At 40.8% G+C, this 21902-nt stretch overlaps 1 protein-coding gene across 5 annotated transcripts in view; it reads left to right on the top strand.

Moving 5' to 3' along the window:
* LOC122817661 (calcium homeostasis endoplasmic reticulum protein-like) overlaps positions 1 to 21902 on the top strand; it is a gene marked incomplete in the record, with an annotated part of 1194300 nt that overhangs the window by 82095 nt on the left and 1090303 nt on the right. For all 5 annotated transcript variants that reach the window (XM_044090728.1, XM_044090727.1, XM_044090726.1 and 2 more), the window contains 1 exon segment: positions 1165 to 1276. In XM_044090728.1, the coding sequence (XP_043946663.1) occupies positions 1165 to 1276 (112 nt within the window).

The raw sequence follows: 21902 nt of genomic DNA, 5'->3' as shown, positions 1-21902 counted from the left end.
TGTGTGTGTGTGTGTGTGTGTGTGTGTGTGTGTGTGTGTGTGTGTGTGTGTCGTGTCTGTCTCGTGTGTGTGTGTCGTGTCTGTCTCGTGTGTGTGTGTGTGTCTGTCTGTGTGTGTGTGTGCGTGTCTGTGTCTGTCTGTGTGTGTCTCTGTGTCTGTCTGTGTTTACACATGAAGCATGCACACGGACTTGTAATAAAATGCCCTGATGGCCGCCAGGATGATGGTTCTGCAATTGGCTCTCGCCTCATTAGGAATGAATGGCATGTAACTAGCTCTGACCCTATGAGAAATGAATAGGCCAGTAGGTCATGTGGCACTAATGGTTGGCAGGCTGTAGAGTTCCAAAAAAAATAGCATGCAACAAATGTAGGCAGTCCTGTTGCCAGGTAGAATGAAAAAGAAACAAGGTCTTGTATGGATAAGACTTGAATCTTGCCACAAAGGTAAGGAAATAGATAATTTTGGTGGGACAGTCGTATCTTGTATAATATCCTGTTTGTGTGTAGTGCTCTGAAACCAGGGAGTAAGGAAACCATGCAAGTTAGACTCAAGCGCAAAAATACTTTATTCCATGCATGGGTACTTTTTATCTATGGTATGACCCCAGGTATTCTCACTAGGGGTATTATGTAATTATCGACCATGGGTTGGGTAAGGCCAATCTATAACCAAATGGGGTAAGTTATTTTGAGCACAAAAAGGGACATTTTCTAGGCTTAAAATGGGCTGCATGGGCAGCTTGCCTAGTGCTTACCTACGAAACTAAGACTGCTGAAACATACAGAACTCAAGAGTTGCATTATTTTCATATAGAGGGAGAGATGTGTTTGCACATAGACACTTCTTTTTTAATTCCGTAGGCTTATGCAGAACATTTTTGTTTACTAACCTTTAGCATGTGTATTTATTTTTGCAGCATTGTCTCGTGCTATAAATGTGCTTTTTTTGGATTTTAGGAATTTAGTATTGCATTACCCCTCAAGAAATTAAGTATTCATAGTCACAAGATACGTCTTTATAAAAAGCTTATATAATTTTCTTTTTGGATAGTTCCTTTTTCACATTCACACAGTGATCATTTGGTTTTAAATGCTAATACGAATTGTAATATGTCTGTGAGAGCTGAAAGGTATTTACAAAACTACCTTTAATTGTTACTAGCCAGCGGAAAAATGCCAGAGATCTTCTAGCTTCCTTACAGAAGGTAGTGGTGCCTATTTACTGTACCAGCTTTCTTGCAGTTGAGGAGGATAAGCAGCAGAAAATTGCAAGGGTAAGTGCCTTGTATTTATCTTGCAAATGATGGACATTACACTTTTGTATTCTTAACTGTTTGTTTCATTAGCATCTCCTTCTCCAGAGATGGCTCTAAGTGCATAGTGGATGCTTTTATCAGTAGACCTGAGCCAGAGTAGGACAGCACACTGTGAATTGTGTTTGTTGCACTTAGAGACTTAGAGGGGTGGTATGAGATATAAAGTGCCTCACATACCAAACTGAGCAACATTCCCAAGCTTTTTTTGTGATGGTTTCTTGCTGCCTTCCCATTTTTATTTTCTGAAGATGGGCATCTTTTTTTTTCCCCATAAATGGTATCAGCTATGTAGTCTAGTTTTCTATAGTACCTTCTTTGCTGCTTTCTTATTTCTGTCTTTCCCTCCACTTAATGAGGATTTATGCTTTATTTTTTACCTTGCTTATACCTTACAGGTTTAGCTGTGCTGGGTAAATTTAAAAGTGGTAGCCACTCTCCATAAGATGGTACCACTAAACCAGCAAACTTTTTTTTGTCTTGGATAACTTCATCTCATGTTTTTGTTATCCCCTTCCAAAAAAGTAGATTAGTTATTCACAACCAGTGCAACTCTAAAGACTGCCAGCAACATTTGAATAATGTCCAAAATATGATTGACCTACATTATCAGAGCAGTAATACTGCTGTTTTGACACCAGTAACAGCTATTTGGCTTTATTTTGAGGTATCTATTGCCATAGCTGTTTTACAGTGACTTTTTTGCTTAGATCCCTTATGGAAGAGATGGTGCCCTAAATGGCAGATTGACTGTTTCAGCAGTCTTTTGGTTATTTGTTGGGTTTCATTTTAGTGTGTGCGCTTACTTACATAACTATATACAGGCTTTGGATTTCACTTCAGTTTTGTTTTGCATACACAAGAGTTGGCTAGTGAAGTTAGTATCATCTGTGTTTTTTTGTTTTGCTGGTTAGTTTGACTAGATCTTTTTGAAATTTACTCGACTGGCTGTACTTTGAAAGAAAAATTACAGGTGTCTTTGCAGCAAGCAGACTGGCCATTAGACGGGCATTACTAAGCCTAATGCATACTGTAGCCAAGCGCATGGTTAACATTGTAACTTTTGCTGTAGATTCATTGAGGTTGTTATGCTAATGAATAAAAATCTTGAATTACTGACTGACTAAAAAAATGCTGAAAATGGATGCATGACCTTTTTGGGAGATCGATAGATGGATGATTCTTTGAAGTACTTCATTAAGTTATAATGAAACAAGGAGAAGGAATCTAAATCAGTTGAGGCTAGATCTAACATCAGGGCCTCTGTTTAACGGTAACTTCTACATGATTAACCTAATAAAGTGTTCAGAGGTGTTTTTTTTCTGGGACATGTGCACCAGGATAGATGTTTAAAGATGTGAAGTGCCAGTTGCATTTGTGCACCTTTTTGCCATCCTTGTTTTGTCTGTGAAGTCCGTTTTCAGATGCCTAGACAACAGTGATACTCAGATAAGGTGATGAAAGGTCATAATGAAGACAGGGCTGGCTGAATATGAGACTGCTCAAGAAGCGATGTTTAAAAAAAGAGCATTAGAGGACGGAGCACGTAGGGAAAACTGAGATTTTCTGCTGTACTAGAGGAACTGGAAGGGACTGTATTACTATTATGAAAGCACAAATAAGCAACTGGACTGGTATTCCACAGCAGTCGTAGTTAACTGAAAGGCCACATCGTACTTATGGTCAAAACCTGGCCAAGAGGAAGCAACCTATATCTTTTAATAGTAAAGATGCAATCTTTCCAGCAGAAGGAGTTGATTCTGACAAATCTGTGGCAGAAGGACAGGGTACTAAAAAGTGGGAGACTGCAGAGTGGTTGTGGAAAATGATTACTCACTATACACTAGGCAGAACAGGAGTAAATTCATTCCACTAATCAGGGAATGTCAAGAAGCAGGTGTAAGAGTCAAACTGCTGTACCTAGTTATCTTCAGAATATTCTTTCCTTGAGGGACAAAATCCATTTTTTGATGCATGAACATGCTGAGGAGGAAATACAAAAGTTTGTCCAACAAAAAGTAAGCTAAGCAACAGGAGGAAATTCTTCTTGATGTTCATCGTGCATACAGCTGCAGTAATCACAGATGGGTTCTCTGCCGTCAGGCGGGTCCTCGGTCGGCCGAATTCCAAAGTCTAGGTCCGGCGTCGGTTGCTGTCGCTCTCTTTCCTGACGTCAGTGAGGCAGGAGTATATAAGACACAGCCAACGCCATTTTCTTCAGTCTTTTTTTGCCACGCGGTGCCCGAAGCAGAAGCAGTTTGCAAGTGCCGGTCGGCCAGCTCCTGAATTTACGAAAAATTGGAAACCGAAGTCTTCATTAAAGCTAAGTACCCTGTTGGGGAAACTTTTCTTGCCTCAGACCGATGACAGAAAAAGTTAACAATTGTATTTCTTGTGGGAAACAAATACCGCATAAGGATTTCCATTCCCTCTGCATACCTTGTTTAGGCCCAGTCCACGACGTCTCAGGCTGTCGCTTTTGCGCTACTTTCAATAAACGCACTATTAAGCGTCGGGCGGACTTCGCCCGACACTTTTTTGGTACAGCCTTTGATTATAAAATGTCGCCGGAGACTCCGACTACCGTTTTGTCCAAAAAATGCAAGGACAAGGACAGACACGCGAGGTCCACGGTCCCCACCGACACCACGCCAAAACCGGCTACACGTGGTCCGGTTCTCAGCGAGACGCCTATGCAGTCCCTGACTACCAACGACACTTCTTTGATGGTGTCTTCTGTACCAGAGACCGCAGGTTCCTCGGTCCATACCCACACTACAACCACCGAAGCCACTGTGAGCGTTGAGCCTCCTAATTTGGACAGGTCCACTTCCACCCATGGTGTCTTTAGACCCTCTTCTTCCTTTTCCATTAAGGCCTTTACTAAGTCCAAATCAGCCAGGCATCCCAAGAGGCCTGTTCCCCAGGGCCCATGCCTAAAAAACAGATGCTTAAAATGGCTGAGGATTTAATTACTCTTATCAGGGGTTCCCAACCCCCTCCAGACAAGAGACCCAGAGTGGAGGAAGATTCTCCCTCTTCTGATCAGGACTCCATTTTTTCAGAACATTCTGATGTAGAGGAACACTCTTACTCCCCATTTGAAGATTTTGATGCAGAGCAGTCCATTCCTTCTGTATCTCCTCATGAGGATTTTTCTTTTGGGGAAACCTTGCACACCTTGAGGGAACACTTCCATTGGGAAGGCCAAGACTTTTCTGATTCCAAGAAAAGACTTAGGGAATTTCTTTTGTTACCTCAACACAAACCTCTGGCGATACCTCCTGTCTTGGACGTACTTGATGATGTTTATTCGGAGGCTTGCCTTAATCCGGATTCCCTGCCTCCTGCCCCAGTCAAGCCTGATAGGTACTACAGAGTTCCTAACGCTCACCAATTTCTTTTCAAAAGCCATAATGCTGACCCTGAAACCATTTCTCAAGGCACCAAGGGAATGAAGGCATCTACTGCTAAGAATCCACTACCTTCCGAAAGAGAGTCAAGATCCTTAGAAAGGTGGGGAAAAAAGGTATATACCTCGGCCACCCTAGCCATGAGGGCCTTAAATTGTCAGTTTCATATGCTTAAATATCAGCAGTTTCTGTTATCACAATTAAAAAATAAAATGTCTCAACCTGAACAACCAGATTTGAAGGAGTTGCAGGATATGATGCATAGTGCAGAACAACTGGGTAAACACACCATACAATGTGGCTATGATTCCCTAGAGGCCTCAAGTAGAGCTGCTGTTACAGGATCAGTCATTCGTAGGCATGCATGGCTTAGGGAACAAATCTTGCCTGATAATGTGAAAGCTAAATTGCTAGATGCTCCTTTACAAAAGGATGTGCTATTTGGTACTAATGCTGAGGAGATACTATGGAAAATGGAAGAAAAAGCCAAATTTATGCAAACTGTCAAAGCTTTTCTACAGGTTCAACCACCACGTTTTAGCAGAAATTGGCCTTCTAAAAACTGGTCCTTTCCAACCACGGACAAGCCCCAAAGAGGTAGATACAGGCGCACAAGGGGCAGAGGGCAATCACAAGGATCATATAGAGGCAGGCAATGGCAAACTCCAGCACCAAGAGGTGGCGAAGACAGTGTACAACAATACAGGAAACAAACCCAATGACTTCCTCCTTTCCATGCCAAGCAAGTCTCAGCTGGCAGCACCCTTGGGAGGAAAGCTGGCATTATTTACAAGAAATTGGCATATTATCACAACAGACAAATGGATCCTGGACGTTATAAACAGAGGCTACAGATTTCATTTTCACACTCTCCCAAAAATGAGAGGCATGCCAAACCTGCCACACAATCAAAGGGCAGAGGCACAACTACAAATTTCAAAGCTCATAGACATGAAAGCTATTCAAGAGGTACCTACTCACGAACAAGGTCAAGGTTTTTATTCCAGGCTATTTCTGGTACCAAGGAAAGGAACCGACTGGAGACCCATTTTGGACTTATCCATCCTAAACACATTCTTACTCGTACCAAAATTCAAGATGCTCACATTACAGCAGCTTCTTCCCATGCTGGGCAAGGAGTTTTGGCTGGTTATGTCCCAATCAGACAAAGCTGCAGAAGATGCCTCAGATTTCTTGCAGGTTCAATCCAGTATCAATTCTCTGCATTACCCTTTGGCTTATCTACTGCGCCCAGAGTATTCACGAAATGCCTGGCATCAGTAATTGCCTACTGCAGACTTCAAGGGATACAAATTTACCCTTATTTGGACGACTGCCTGATCCAAGCGGACAGCAAGCACTTACTTCTGGAACATCTGGCTTATGCAACACGGTTACTGAATTCTCTGGGATACACAATCAACAAAGAGAAATCCAGGCTAACATCATCTCAGAAAATAACTTTCCTGGGTGCCAACTTGGACACAAACACCCAGATGGCCTATCATACGCCAGAAAAATAGGGGTAACTAACTCAGTACTTCAAAACACTAGCAAAAATTGTACCAGGCTTACTGCAAGGAAAATCCTGCAGGCTCTGGGCTTCATGGCATCTTGCATTCTTTTAATCCCATGTGCAAAGTTGCATATGAGGAAACTTCAATGGTATCTAAAAAACCTATGGTCTCAACACAGCCACAGTTTGGAAACAATAATACCAATAATTCCATGTTTGCAAAAGGAATTTCTATGGTGGGACCAAGCATGTCAAACAAACACAGGTCTCCCATTCTCAAGCAAATCAAGTCACCACAACAGACGCCTCAGATTACGCCTGGGGGGTGCACATGACAGACAGGTGCATTCAGGGCAAATGGTCCCAAAAGGAAAAGCACCTTCACATCAATCAAAAAGAACTGCTAGCAGTGATAAATGCAATTACAGCTTTCAAGGACCTCCTGCATCCAGGACAATTATTGATAAGAACAGACAACACCACAGTAATGTGGTACATAAACAAACAAGGAGGAACACATTCATACCCCCTGTGCAGACTAGCCATGACACTTTGGAACTTGGCTCTGGAATGGCAAATCGAACTTCAAGCACAGTACTTGCCAGGTTTGGAAAACACGCTGGCAGACCATCTAAGCAGAAATATGACAGATCCGCACGAATGGAAGTTGCATCCTCAAGTGTTTACAAAGATAATCCAAGTGTGGGGGAGGCCAGACATAGATCTCTTCGCCTCCCACAGGAATCATCAATTGGAAAAGTTTTGTTCAAGGACCTTTCATCCAAAGGCCTGGAGAGTGGACGCCCTTTCATTCAGTTGGACAGCATGGACAGTTTACCCTTTCCCACCTCTGCCTCTTCTGCCCAAGGTGCTCTTGAAAGCAAGAGCAGAATGATCGAGGATGATACGGATTGCTCCGGACTGGCCAAGACAACACTGGTACCCACTCCTGAGGAGCCCAACGCATACTCCTCCCTAGCCCCTACCTCTAATGCCTCTTCTGCTGACTCAGCACAGCTACAAAACTCTTCACAGTCAGCTGAAAACACTCAGTCTCGCTGCATGGAAAATTCCTTAACACCACAACAGACCCTACTCTCCAAAGAGGTGCAGGATGTCATTTTGGAGGCCAGAAGGCCATCTACTAGAAAGGCTTACTCCGCAAAATGGAAACGGTTTTGCTCTTGGAATGAGAAAAAAGGCCAGGACCCTAGAAAACTGAATTTGCCTCAGGTATTATAGTATCTAGCTGAGCTGCTGAACAGTGGACTTTCCTTTTCCTCCATAAAAATCCATGCCTCAGCCATTTCTGCAGAATTCAACATGGATCCACCCGTATTCTCTCACCCACTCTTAAGACAGTTCCTCAGAGGGGCTAAGAATATAAGACCACCAAGGAAACAACCAGTGCCAGCCTGGGATCTTAATTACATTCTAGAAAAATTAACATTGCCTCCCTTTGAACCAGCTGCCTTAACTGATTTGCAATATTTGTCCTGGAAAACAGCTTTCCTTCTGGCCATTACCTCAGCTCGTAGGGTTTCGGAACTACAAGCCGTCATGGCTGTGCAGCCCTTTCTCATCTTCCATCAGGACAGGGTTTCCCTTCGAACCAACCCGTCATTTATGCCTAAAGTGGTATCCAGGGTAGCTTTAAATCAAGCCATACACTTACCTACCTTTTACCCCAATCCTCAAAACAAAGGGGAAAGGCTGCTACACTCCTTAGACATCCATAGGCAGCTACGTTATTATTTGGACAGAACAAAGCCTTTCAGAAAATCAGAACAACTTTTTGTTTCCTATGCTGTAGGAGCTCAAGGGAAGCCAGTTACCAAACAGACAATTTCAAAATTGATAGGCCACTGCATATGGTTTTGTTACTCCTATCATGGAAAATCTGTCCCTACAGGCATCAGGTCCCACTCCACCAGGGCCACAGCTACCTCTACAGCCTTCCTCAGAGGAGTTCCTACCAAAGGTATTTTGTAGGCAGCCACTTGGAGTTCTGTGCATACCTTCACAAAACACTACCACTTGGCTTTATATTCCAAAACTAGAGCAGGCTTTGCCACTGCTGTGTTGCAGGGCATTCTGGCTCATCCCAGTTCCACCTAGTGCCTACCACCCTGTGCGTAGCTTTGGGATTCTACCCATCTGTGATTACTGCAGCTGTATGCACGATGAACATAGTACAGTTTTGTACCTATCATAAATGTAGATGTTCGAGTGCTAATTCAGCTGCAGTACAGTTTTCCCTCCCTCCTTCCCCTCTTGGTAAAGGCCTAGGGCCTAACCCCTCTTCATACAACCTGATTGGATTATCCTTCTATGGTATATTTGCTTGCAACTACTGATTTTTGATTATGTTGCATTGCATGTATATAAATATAATTTATGTATTGCCTTCCTACTGGGGGCACCTGACATCTGGGGCAAGAAAGACTGAAGAAAATGGCGTCGGTTGTGTCTTATATACTCCTGCCTCACTGACGTCAGGAAAGAGAGCGACAGTAACCGATGCCGGACCTAGACTTTGGAATTCGGCCGACCGAGGACCCGCCTGACTGCAGAGAACCCATCTGTGATTACTGCAGCTGTATTAGCACTCTAACATCTACATTTATGGTAGGTACAAAACTGTACTTTCTGGTAGTAGACCGCAAAGAGAGATTGTACCAATGGAACCTCTTCCAATGTTTCAAAGGAAAATGCTTGAGAGACAGAAAAAAAAGCACAACAGTGGAATATAAGAAACGAGAGTACGTTGGAAAGAAGGCAGAGACTGGATTTAGGAGATGAAAATAACCAGGAATAAAACCAGCAACTCAGAAATTGACAAGTAAATGTGGGATTACAAAGCATTATTTGTGAAACATGACAGAACAAGAAAACTCGGAAGTATTGGAGTATTTGGCTTTGTTAAACTTGTAGGGGGCTCTAAAGCATGGTTTACTATCAGTGCTGTGAAAGGCAAAATGATTTCCTTTCGCAAAATCGAAGTAAACCATCAAATCCGGAATCCCAGCCACTTCACAATGTCGACCCAAATGATCGAGACATTTGAGTCGACATAGTTTCCAAAAACATCAAGTGATAGCCATGTAGGAGCTGATGTAAATCAAATTCCTATGTGATGTATCTCATTTTTGCAGGGGGACAAGCTTGTATTCCATCTCCGAGATTGCCCCTGCTACTAATATATTCCAACTTTGAGATCACACTACAGTAGGGATATGGATGAATTTCCAATCCCCACTGTATTGCGATCTCCGTACATATAGTCGAATACACTTATACGAATGCACTACTGCATTTGCATAAGTGTGTTCGACTATCCCATGCACTTTTCATTTTGTGCACGACATTCTGATTTTCGGCAGCATACGTGCCAACAGAATGTAGTTCACACAAATTATAGAAAACCCTAAAGCATATGTCCTACCTCATGTCATTAAAGTTTGGGTGAACATTTTGGAGAAGGGAAGAGGAAGAAAAGAGTTAACTGTAAGTAAAACAAAATGTTCTTAGTAGTAGTATCTGTATAGTGCATGAGATAGTCTGCATGGTATGAAGTAAAGTTTCCTCAGTTATTTTCAAGTGTAATGGGGATAAGAAGGTAAACAAGTGCTCCTGTTTTTTTTACCCTTTTCTATCTCCTTATTCAGTTTTTAAGAAATAGATGTACTGCAGTGTGAAAGAAAGAAGAAAACACTAATCAGAGTGTGATACAAGAAAAACTGATGTGCTTTTTCTCATTCTTGCTTAGGGGAATTACTGGATTAATGCCCTTGGCTTGATCTTAGAGGGAAAAAAAAATTAATATAACAAGGCTTTCCTGTAGCAAATAAATAAAAGCTTGTAGAAGTAACTTTTTTTGGTTCTCATGTCTCCATGGAGACATCTGATAAAGAGCAATAAAACAGAATACTTATTTCTTTCAGTGGCTAGAAGATAATGTTTTCTGAATGCATTCAAGTGTTTTCCCATTCTGGGAGAGCAATAGAGACAAAACTAGACAACACTTAGTAGAAACACAGGCTATACCATGTGTCTTTGCATGGATAACCTTCCTTTTAGGTTAACCCAAGGCTTTGTGTGTGTGGCTGTCATTTTGAGACAGTTGTTCCTACTAGCTGGGTAAACCTCAGTATTTGAAGATGTACATAGTTTTGTGTGTTAATGTTGTTAGTAGGTTTCATTGCTGTGTTGGGGATGGTGTTTTTTTTTTGTTTGTTTTGGGGTTTTCCATACAAAGTTTTTTAAGATGTAATAGGTTCAAATGGACATGACAAGTATCAAAGATCAACCTGCCAGATATTAGTGTTAGCATGTGACGTGAAAGTTGGAAAAAGATACTCAACAAAATGTGGGAATAATAACTTTTTAATATAATGACTGCTTCTGTACTTTCTCTAAATGTTAATGGTCTCATAGGTATATACAAAAGAGTAGTGAACTCAATCCACTAAGTTGCTTGGGGGCTTTCTCTTTAGTAATTTCCATCTCTGTAAAGTTTTAGAATGTATAAATGTAACGACTGTAAATGTAAATAGAAATGTAACTACTTTGTGTTTAACTGGAACTTAGTATAATATAATGTACGCAAATGGAGATTTTCTTCCTGGGGCTCCCTCTGCGAAAATGGGTTTTACCCATTTGATCTTTCCTGATAAAAAAGACCGATAAATATTTATATTAAAAAATGTAGTGCGCAAATTGCTGTGCCACTCAAAACACACTGAAATGCTACTAAAATGAAATTACGGCCATGGAACCTAGCAGAATAAAATAAATCTTATTCCAAAAAAATCATATACATTACTTCACAGATTAAGGCATTTCATCCTCTTAGAATAGGAATTCATCAGAATCACTTACTATCTTATGGAAGCTAATAATTAAAGCAATTAACATTAATCCAGTTCTTAAAGAATCACTGCACAAAATTGCAATTTTGGATCAAGTTGTAGTTAATCCAAGGGGCGGTGATGTAATTGGTAGGCTTGATGAGAGGGAAGTATGGTGGCAGTTAAAATTGCAAGCTTCATATCCACCAGGAATTAATGAACACCTTTCCCTACAGCCCATTTTATGTATAAGGGCAAATAAACATTGATTTAAAAAAATAATAATTTTAAGTATATTTTTAAAGATTAATTAATTTAAAATTGTATCAACATAGTGCCTTTTGATCTGTTGATCTTGGAAAAGGGTTGATATCGATTTAATTAAGTTAATTTTTTTTTGTTTTCTCATTGTTTTGTGCAGTGGTTCTTTAAGAACTGGATTAATGTTAATTACTTTAATTATTTGGCTTCCATAAGATGTATATTTATTTATTGACATTTGTTGACTGGGAAAGTCCACTGGGCCATTGACCCATTTTCAGTGGAGGCCCGGGGAGAAAAGCTCTACAGTATTACATTCAAAATAAAAGTAGAACATAAAAATATTTAAGAGTTTTTAAAAACATATGACCATTATATACCATAATGGTAGTACATTATGGAAGAACATTAAAACGTTTAAGAGTTTTAAAAACATTTGCCCATTATATACCATAATGGTAGTACATTAAAATAACATATTCCTAGTTACACCTTCAAATAAAAAAGTTCACAGAAGGTTTCAACTGAGTGAGTGAGTAGAGCCCTTAAGTAAAGGGGCAGAAGTATATAGTAAGGTAAGTTGAGAGTGTTGTATAGGATAGTTTAGCGAGTGGTAGGGAGAAGGAGGAAAAAGTCTGGCAGTAAAGGGCAGCAAGAGGTAGGTAGGAGAGAAAAGGTCAGGCAGCAATATATACAGCCCTGTAGGAAGGTTTGGCATGAGGTGGGGAGGCTATGGAGGTTTAATTATTGTGCAGTGACAGGATAAATTATTTTGGTAGTGTAGTTTGTGATGATTTAAAGAGTTGTGAAGATTCCACTTGCATTATGTGGGAGGGTGATGTGTTCCAAAGTTTGGCTATATTATAGGAGTATAGACTTTGTCCAGCAATTTTGTTTGGTTGTATAACCTTTATTAGTTGTTTCTGAGAGGATGTAAGTGACCGAGCAGAAGTGTGCGACTGAGTGAAGTGCTCAGCAGAGGTGGGGTTTGAAAATTAATTTGTGTGCCAATGTTAGCTGGGTATAAGAAAGATGGCTTGAAAATTCGAGCCAGTTTAGTTCTGCAGTTGCTTCACAGTGGTGTGAACGTTTTGGTTTTCCTAAGGCAAATTTAGCTGTTTTATGATAGCAAGATTGCAATTTATTCCTAAGGGATGAAAGTAGGTTGGTAAAGATAGCACTTCCATATAGAAGGGAAGGGAGGAGAGTAGGGTACTTGCTAGTTTGGCTTTGGTTTGCTTGTTGAGGTATAGTTTGTGCCTATATAGAAGGATGATTTGTGTTTTACTAAGTGGTTGTGATGAAGTCCTATTCTAAGAAAATGCGTAATCTATGAAGTAATATACATGGTTTTATTGAAGTAATATTTATTTTATTCTGCTGGTTTGCGTGGCTGTAATTCATGAGTCTTTCCTTTTAGTATGTTACAGGAGGCACATTTGGAAAGAAGTGAACATGTGGATTTAATAAAGGTTTTCAGGATGATTATTCGGAGAAATACCTGGACAAAGGAAAAAAGGAGTACGTATGTTAATTGCAAGAGGAGCTCTGATAGAAGAGAATAAAAAAGATAATGGTAGATTTGTAGTACTAAGGGGCTACTGGCAAAGGAGGAGGATTACAGTGGGATGTATTTATATTCCACCAAAAACTGCTATAATGGAGTTTAAGAAAATTCTGAGAGAAATCATTAGTTTTCAGCAGGAAATATTACTTGTAGGTGGGGTCTGGAATTTGATTTGCAGCAGTGAAGATGTGTTGGGGGGGGGCACAGAAGGGAAACTATAACAAAGGAGGTTAGATTCTTGAAGAAATTTATGAAAATATTTGGCATGGAAGATGTCAGTTCAGTAGGAGAAGTTTGAAGTGACTTTACATATTCGTCAAGATATAAAAGCTGGGTGGGCTAGGCAAGACAGGACATGTATTTCACAGGAACATGTGCATTTTAATTGAAAGCTTTGATGATGCATCCAGTAACTATTTCAGATCACACTCTGGTAATAACTAAAATAAAAACAAGACACTGGGTATTTCCCACCTATCTGTTGAACAGAGAGGAATTTAAGGAATGGTTAGTGGAAATAATTTGGGAGTTGCTAGAGAAGATAAAAATTCCTTCTTAATATTTACATAGGGAGTGGGATAAAATTTAAAGTGGAATTAAAAAATAGGGTAGAAATGAAAGAAAGATATAGTTAAGAAGTAACAGGAATTATTCAGAGGGATTGACAAATGTTAAAGTTTTACAGAATAGGGGAAATCTCCCAGAACAAGAAGCTGAGCAGTTGCAGAATCCTAAGCAGAAAATAAATGATTACCTTGATAATGTGCATAAGTTTAGAAAGATTGCTCTTAATCACTTTTTTTTTTTTTTTTAATAATGCCAGAGCACAAAAACTTAGCATAACGACTCTGGCAACAAAATGTAGAAAGGATGGTCACCAAGGTTAGGGAGCCTATAACAAGGAAGATGATATTTTGTAGCGGTACTAGAAGTATTTCGGAAATTTTATGAAAGTCTGTATAAAGCAGAGAGATATGGAAATCAAGAAAAGGTACAAATGGAAGTGTTTATGGAAGAATTAAATATGCTAAGGTTAGGAGCAGATAAGGCTCAGTTGCCAACAGTTAGGATAAGAGATAATGAGAGATAAAAATAGTGATATATAACCAATCCAAAAGAGATAATGAGATATAAAAATAATGATATATAACCAATCCAGAAGAAAGTCCCCAGGAATAGATAGTATTCCTGTGTTAAGTTTGGAAGCTAGGAGGGGAAAAAGCTGATAAGATCTGGAAGATTTTGTTTAATAGTGTTTTAAGACGAGGAGAACAACCGACATCCTGGAAGAAAGGAAGATGGAAGAAAGGAAGATGGGAGTTTGAGCAGGCAATGGAAGCATTTGCTTTCCCTGCTAAACTTATAAGGTTGATTTAAGAGAGTATATGAGGGGACTGGAGGTGCAAATTGAAGTTTGGGTGGGTTCATTCCTCTCAGATAAATTCTGTTTGAGAAGAGGAGCCAGGCAGGGGTGTCCTCACCCCCTTATTTATTTGCAAAGAAAATAAGAGACTCAGAAATTCAAGGATATAATAGGTATGGTAGTCGAGAAAAGCTAGTTCTATTTGCAGGTGATATTATTTTATACCTGATAAAACAGAAAAGGACATTTCAGTGTTGTAGAACATTTTGAGGCATTTTCATTTCTTTTCGGAATACAAAATTAATGAAGCTAGAACAAAAGTACTAGCTGTAAATTATGTACCTACATACAAATTGGTTCAGCAATATCCATATTTATGGGCCATGATAAAATGAAGTACTTGAGTATGGATTAAAAAGGATTCTGGTGTGGCAGCTAAATATATGTGGGAAGAGACTAAACAAAAGATAAAAAAATGACAAATTGGAAGCTCTGTTTTTATGGGTATGGATAGTGAGCTACAAGTAGTTAAAATGTTTTTAGTCCCTTTAGTTTTATGTACAGGTCAGGCATATTTTTATCAACCTGAAGAGAAGTTGTGGATAGCAAATAAAAAGCTAAAGGATTTTATTTGGGAGGGGAAGATGGCAAGAGTGAAGTGGGATAAGGTAATTCTTTCACTTGAACAAGACGATATGGGATTACCCAATTTGAAGGGGTACTCCAGAGCTACACAGTTAAGGCTCCTGTACATAGCATAAGCAGAAACCTATAATTCAAAGTGGAAAGGGATGATGAAACGGTGGGAAGCTCAAGAAACGAGAGACTGGGTTTTTGGATGCAGATCCTTAAGGAGAATAACAATAACCATACAGAATATTGTATTCATAAAGTAGCAGAAAGTATTCTAAGAACTAAGCCAGCATGGGACTGGAGAAAGGAGATTCTGCCAGTAGGGATGACTGCAATTATGGGATACAGACAGTAGGAAAGAAGGGGCTGGAAGTTATTGGAGAAAACTGGCAAAAGAACCAACGTATTGGGAGCAGATAATATTAGAGAGGAAAAGGTAATAGAATGGGAAGAGGCCAAGAGTTTGTGAACTGCAGGCTAGAGAGCTTCCCTGTCAAGGATTGATATTGGAGTATAGGTAAATAGAAAGAAATAGGGGATATCCTAAGTGAATAACTGGCACTGTAGAGTTTTTGGTAGAATCTAGAAAAGAAACTGCTGTTAAAGGAATAATTAGTAGAGCATATTGGGAAGAGAGCTCAGATAAACAGTTTACAAATAAACACTGGGAGGAATATGTGTGTCTCCCAAATATGCAACAAAGTCTAGAAGATTTATATTTGCTTGGAAATGTTTGCATAGATAGTTTTATTCAGCAGTGCGACTGTCGTCATCCATATTGGAGTGAATGACTTGAGATGCATCTCCCTGGGCTACATGGAGAGACATGGAAGAGCTCTGATCATGTGACCTAGGCAGGTATGACCCTAGCCCTAAGTAGCATCCTGCCTTTTCCCAGAATTATACCACAGTATAAGGACAACATGATTGACTGCAACAATTTGCAAAGTTTCTGGTGTTATTCAAAGAGGATCCAGTATTGGTCTGACTGGGAAGACCTGATCGACAGACCACTATGCTTTGCCAGAGATGGTCTGCATCTGTCACCCCTAGGATTCAGGATACTGGCCAAGGCTCTTGCCACCCCCATAGTGCCTTTTTTAGGCAAGGCTCAAAGGACAAAACCACTACCGTAACAGATATAAGCATGCAAAATCTGAAGGTAATGTTACTCAATGCTCAAAGTCTAAACCTCTAAATGCACTCTCTCGAGGCACTCCTAAAAACGGAGAACATCGATGTCTGTGCAGTTACTGAGACCTGGTTCAAGGCTCCAGAGAGCACCCCTGCAGTACCAGGCTACAACTCTTGCCACATTTTTCGGCCACCAAACCAGGACCGAAGCACTAAAGGTGGAGGAGTGTCTATTTTCACACCTCCAGGCTAGTTGCCCAACACAATGCATCTGAAATTCTACAGGTGCAACTAACACTAGGTAAGACTGCAATCCAAATCGTAGCTTGCTACAGATCCCCCACCATGCCCCAAGATTCTCACACCACCTTTCTAAACATACTGGAAAATATTAAGATACAGCCAAACACCCTAATACTAGGTGATTTCAACTACCCTGCCATTAATTGGGAAAACTACTTGGCTACCAACACCTTTGCCCATCGGTTCCTGGAATTCATAAATTCCAACGCCCTGTATCATCTAATCCATAGCCCCACCAGGGGCTCAAATATCCTAGACCTGGTCATTACCAACATGGGAGATGCTCCACACCAGTGGTTGCCCTCTCGTTGGTCAGGTCTGACCATAAGCTAATCACCCTTGACACCCACATCCCACCCCCACCCCCCCAGTAGGGAAACCTCCATAAAAAAACTTCTCCAAAGCCAACTACATGCTTCTCAAATCAGAAGTGACAAACTTCATGACACCCATGCAGAATGGGAACTGAAAGTTAGACTGCTGAATCCTACACTAAGGCACTGTACAAGCACATCCACTCGTGCATGAATCGTGCCATTCCAAATAGAACCAAGACGCGCTCCTCCAAAAAAAGGAAGCCAATTTGGTGGTCCCCTGCCATAAACAAACTATACAACAGAGGGAAGAAACTGTTGCAGAAGAGGAAAATCCCAGGATGCAAAATACTCACTTACCAGCCTCCGTAAGTAGCTGAGATCCCTCCTAAAATCCTCCAAAGCTAGATACAAAAATAAAATTGCCAAAGATTCCGAGGACAACCACAAGGCATTCTATAGTTATGTCAAGTATCTAAATGCCAATACTCAGATCTGCTCTGAGCTACAACAGAATGGCATTAAATATACTGATCCCAAGGATATTGCCAATATCCTGGCTGATCGATTCATTGCCAACTTCACCCCCTGTCACCCTCTAAAGGGCCCATCTCAATACCAAAAGATTGCCAAATTCTGGTAATCATGGCCATACAGGTAAAAAAACGCACTCTCCAAAGCTAAGAATACAGCATCCATGGGACCAGACGACATCCCAGGCTGTGTACTACATGAATTACAAAATGAACTGGCACCTCACCTAAGTGTCTTGTTTAATCATAGCCTCACCTCCAGGCTTCGTGCCCAATGAGTGGTGCACAGCTACAGTTATCCCACTCCACAAGGGGGGATCCACCATGGATCACGGGAACTATTGTCCCTTCAGTCTGACGAGCCTGATCTGCAAAGCCATAGGACGCATTGTCATGGAACTTATAAACAAAGACATTGGCAACTTTCAAACACTGGACCCCACCAAGTTTGGTTTAGTAAAGGGCCAATCTTGCCTCCTCAACCTGATTGACTTCTTCGAATCAGTCTCCAGAACCATGGACGAGGGTAAGGCGGTCCACACAGCCTATGTGGACCTCGCCAAGGCCTTCGACACCATTGCCCACTTTGGAATCCTAAATAAACTTACTAAGCTAGGCATTAATCCCTACGTCACTTGATGGGTTGCCAACAAGCTTACTGACAGAACCCACACTGCAAAAGTAGCTGGCTCATAATCCAGCTCCCGACAAGTGACAAGTTGAGTACCTCAGGGTTCAGTCCTGGGACCACTCTTGTATGGCATCTACTTCTCTGAAGTGCAGGCCAGCACTAAGGGACTCTGGCTAACAAAATTTGCCCATGACTGCAAACTGGGAGCCATTATTGAATCCCCAAATGATGTGGATATTTTACAAAAAGGCCTTACAGAAACAGATGCTTAGTTCCAGCGCCATGGACTCAAGCTAAATGGCAAGAAATGTATAGTTATCCCCTTTGGGAAAAAACATGTACTCATGAATTACTACATAAGTGGCAGTACACTAAACACTGGAAGTGTGATAAGGGACTACAGGACACAGGTGGACAGTGGTCTCGCCTTCGATAACCACATCGCCACAACAGTCAGGAAATCCTATGTGGCACACCTCATCACTAAGGGCTTTTCATCCAGGAAAAAGGAGGTCATTGTCCCACTGTACTCATCCCTCATTAGACCCATTAATAGAGTACAATGCCTCATTTGGTATGTACCTTACAAGACATCCGCTACAACTGGAAAGGCCACAGAAATACCTCACTAAAAGAATCACAGGCCTAAAGCAAATGACCCTATGCTGACAGTCTAAAAAAAACTCTAGCTATACTCTGTGGCATATCGCCTACTCGGAGGCTATCTCTGCTTAACATACAAGGCCATGTCAAGCCCAGAGCTGTTGGACGTGCTACATGTAAAGAAATCCCTCAGAGCCACACGCTCCAGGGATCTTAACCTGGTCATCACAATGAATAAAACTGCTGGAGGGATAGGTTCCTGGCCCAGAGACTCCCCATACTCTGGAATAGACTGCCCAAACATGTCAAGCTGAGAGCCTCTTTGGCCCTTTTCAAAAGGAACCTTGATGATTGGATGGGAGATGGGAAATTCACCCTGGGGATCACGTCAGTCACCCTGCTAGACAGGGGGCCAGGGAAATAAATATTCTGGGAAGAAATAGCCATGTAATTGTTATGGGTAGGCTTGTATAGGCCCTTGGGCCGATAGCTTAGTACCAACCTATGAAGTAGACTTCAAGGAATTTTTCCTAAGGTAGACGGCAAATGTTGGAGGTGTGGTGGGGAAAGAAACATTTAATTGGGAACATATTTTCTGGGAGTGTAATGAGCCGGCAGATAGATGCTGGGTGAGCAAATTTTTTTTTTTTTTTTTTTTTTTTTGGAGCTGTGATATAGCATTGGAATTGCCTAGACTTAGTAATAAGGTGTTTCTGAGTCTAATTATGGTGGCTGCCAAAAAAGCAATTACTAGAAAACGTATATCGAAGTCTAATCCAACTTTACTAGAAATGGTGAATGTAGTCACAGAGATAAAACAACTGGATTTGTGATCTTTAGAAAAGGGTAGGAGCAAATTACGTAGAAGAACATGGGAATTGTGGGAACAATAAATGCAAAGGAGGAATGAGGTTTAAAAGAAGGTAGGATTTGAATGAGCTATGTAACGTTTGAATGACAGTGATTAGATAGATAAGTGATATATAATGTTTGCAACTAAAACTGTCTATATGGTTTGTTTTCATTTATATAAATGTATGATTGCTTATGTCATACTTGATATTTTAAAAAAAGATGTTTCTTGTTTAAAAAAAGTCTCTCTTGCTTGTTTTTTTGGGAGAAATGCTGTTCATCCAACCCCATTCAGGACTTTGTCAGTGACCTCATATATAGGAACCAATCTGTCAACTTTTGGGAAGCTTTTCATGATCCTCTTCATTCCATCTCCATTTCTTTATCTTGTAAGGGAATCTGTTAATATTCTGACGATCATAATTATGAGCTTCAAAGTGGCAGAACTACTAGTGTAAATAAAGGCATTACTTGCCAAGTCCAAAGACTACAGTATCTTGGAATATTTTTCTTATGAAGAGGTGCCATCATTAATTAGCATATATACGCAGCTGAGGTGTTAGGGTGCAAGTGAGACAGTCCTCCTTTTTAAAAATGCTTGAAAGGTGCAACAGTTAAGTTTCAAAATTTGTTTTTGTTGAATAACTGTTTGAATTGCTTGGTCTTGCAATGCCAAATCCAGGAATGTGGAGACTGAATGAAAAATCCGGTCTTTTCTATATTAAGTTTGAGATTGTTCCGAGTTTGTATATACAAGTTTGATGATCATGCTTCTTTATTTCTGCACCCCTCCCTGGCTTTTTGGGACTCTGTATTGTATTTGTTTGAGTAAAAATTCATTGAGACTTAAATTTCTAGTTGTGCATCTGATGAAGAGCCGCCTTCTGGGCCTAGTTAACCTCAAAGAGGAAGAGTCTTCTTTGCTGGCCAGGGAAAGCTTTCATAGCCACTCACTTTTGTCCACTGCAGAACTGGTTAAGTCACCTAAAAAGATGGCTCCAACATCAGTTTCGTCACAGTGCTGCTGCTGTCTTGGAATGCCTATGGGTAGATGCTACCAGAGTTTGCTGTAGCATGGGGAACAATCGCAAGTAGTAGTCCTTCACCTTAATGAGGATGTCTGCAAGTAGAAAATCGTTTGGGGCAATGCAGATGATAGAGTGCCCTCATTGTCTGACACTCATGGGGCAGGGGTAGCATCTAATTTGCTGAAGTCAATTTGTCTACCTCCTTGTTAGAGGAATTAGGTTATTTATGGGGGTTGTGGTTTCTCTTTTGTGGGGACGACTGAAGGTGTTGATCTGATGAGACTGAAGGTTGTTAGAGAAAAATAAAGTCCTGCACTGGCCTTGTCAGATCTTGAGAGGAAGCCTGGGGGGGATTGGCCCACCCATCTTAGGTGGACCCTGGGGGGATTGGCCCATCCAGCTTAGGCTGAGGCAAGATTATGACGGATTTATTTTATTTATTGATTGATTCTGTACTTGTTGACTGAGAAAATCCAACTGAGCAGAAGTCCCTTTTCAGTGGAGGCCTGAAAAGAAAAGCAATGACAAGTGTTACTGAATACATTGAGTACAGCTAAGCTATTCTGATAGAAACCTTGTATAGCATTGCATAAGATGTCTTAAGTGTTGATGTCTTGGGCTTGCTTTTCCAAATAGTGGTCACTAGGAAGTCATCTGTTGTGGACAGGCATTGACTGACTGCTTCTGTCTTTGAACTGCAGACATCTTCCTTTATTAAAACTAAGGAAATATGACTCTCGCCCTCTATTATCACAAAATGGAAATTGAAACCAGATGCTGTGGGGAGACATTTTGGGCTTGAGTAACTGCATGGGAGGGGTTTCACCTCTGGAGGACTTGCTTTCCTGTGAGAATGTGGCAGCCTTCTTAGGGGCATTGCCAGGGGCCTCTGTTCATTTAGGTATTAGGAACATGAGCGGTAGAGGTACCTCAACCACAGCTGATGCTGTTGAGGCTATGGTAAGCCTTAGGACTCTCGATGGGTTGTTGACCTCAGTGTCACCAGTTTGAGAACTTCTCTTTCCACTTAGATGGTCTGTATGCGAATGATCTGTCTGATGCCATGGTGGACATAGACAAGACTTGCAGCCTGTTTGGGATCCAGTAGACCTGGATATTTTTGCTGCATCTGATCTTATAGTTAAACTAGCATTGTGCAGGCAAGAGAGAACATTGCATAAAAGCACCAAATAAAACAAGTGGTAACTGTCACAATATTTGTAGAGCATTTGCTTTGAACAAGAAATACATTTGTTCACTTTGAAAACTAACTTTACATCTCTAGAATTAGTATTTTTTTGTACAAAATAGTAAAAAAAATGACTTATTTCCAGAAAGTGCTGCTTATCTGTACTCTGGAAGCCATTCTGAACTGACTGGCTATACTCTGTGCTCCCATTGACAGCACTTCTTTCTTTGTACTGTGGCAAGAAAGATCTGAAGATGGAATGGATGAACATCCCTCTTAAACTACATGTTGTGGAATGGCATCCAGCTGGCAGAGAGAGGGAAGAATGGGAAAGCTATCTAAGATGAGCTGGATGTTGGGCTTTCTGATGCAGATGTCCCAAGAGTTAGCACTACGT

The sequence above is a fragment of the Protopterus annectens genome, chromosome 13.part0, assembly GCF_019279795.1.
Source record: "Protopterus annectens isolate FY-2018-M chromosome 13.part0, PAN1.0, whole genome shotgun sequence".
In the NCBI taxonomy this organism is placed as follows: domain Eukaryota; kingdom Metazoa; phylum Chordata; order Ceratodontiformes; family Protopteridae; genus Protopterus; species Protopterus annectens.
Note: the sequence above shows the minus strand (reverse complement) of the source record. Positions and strands in the feature narration are given on the sequence as shown.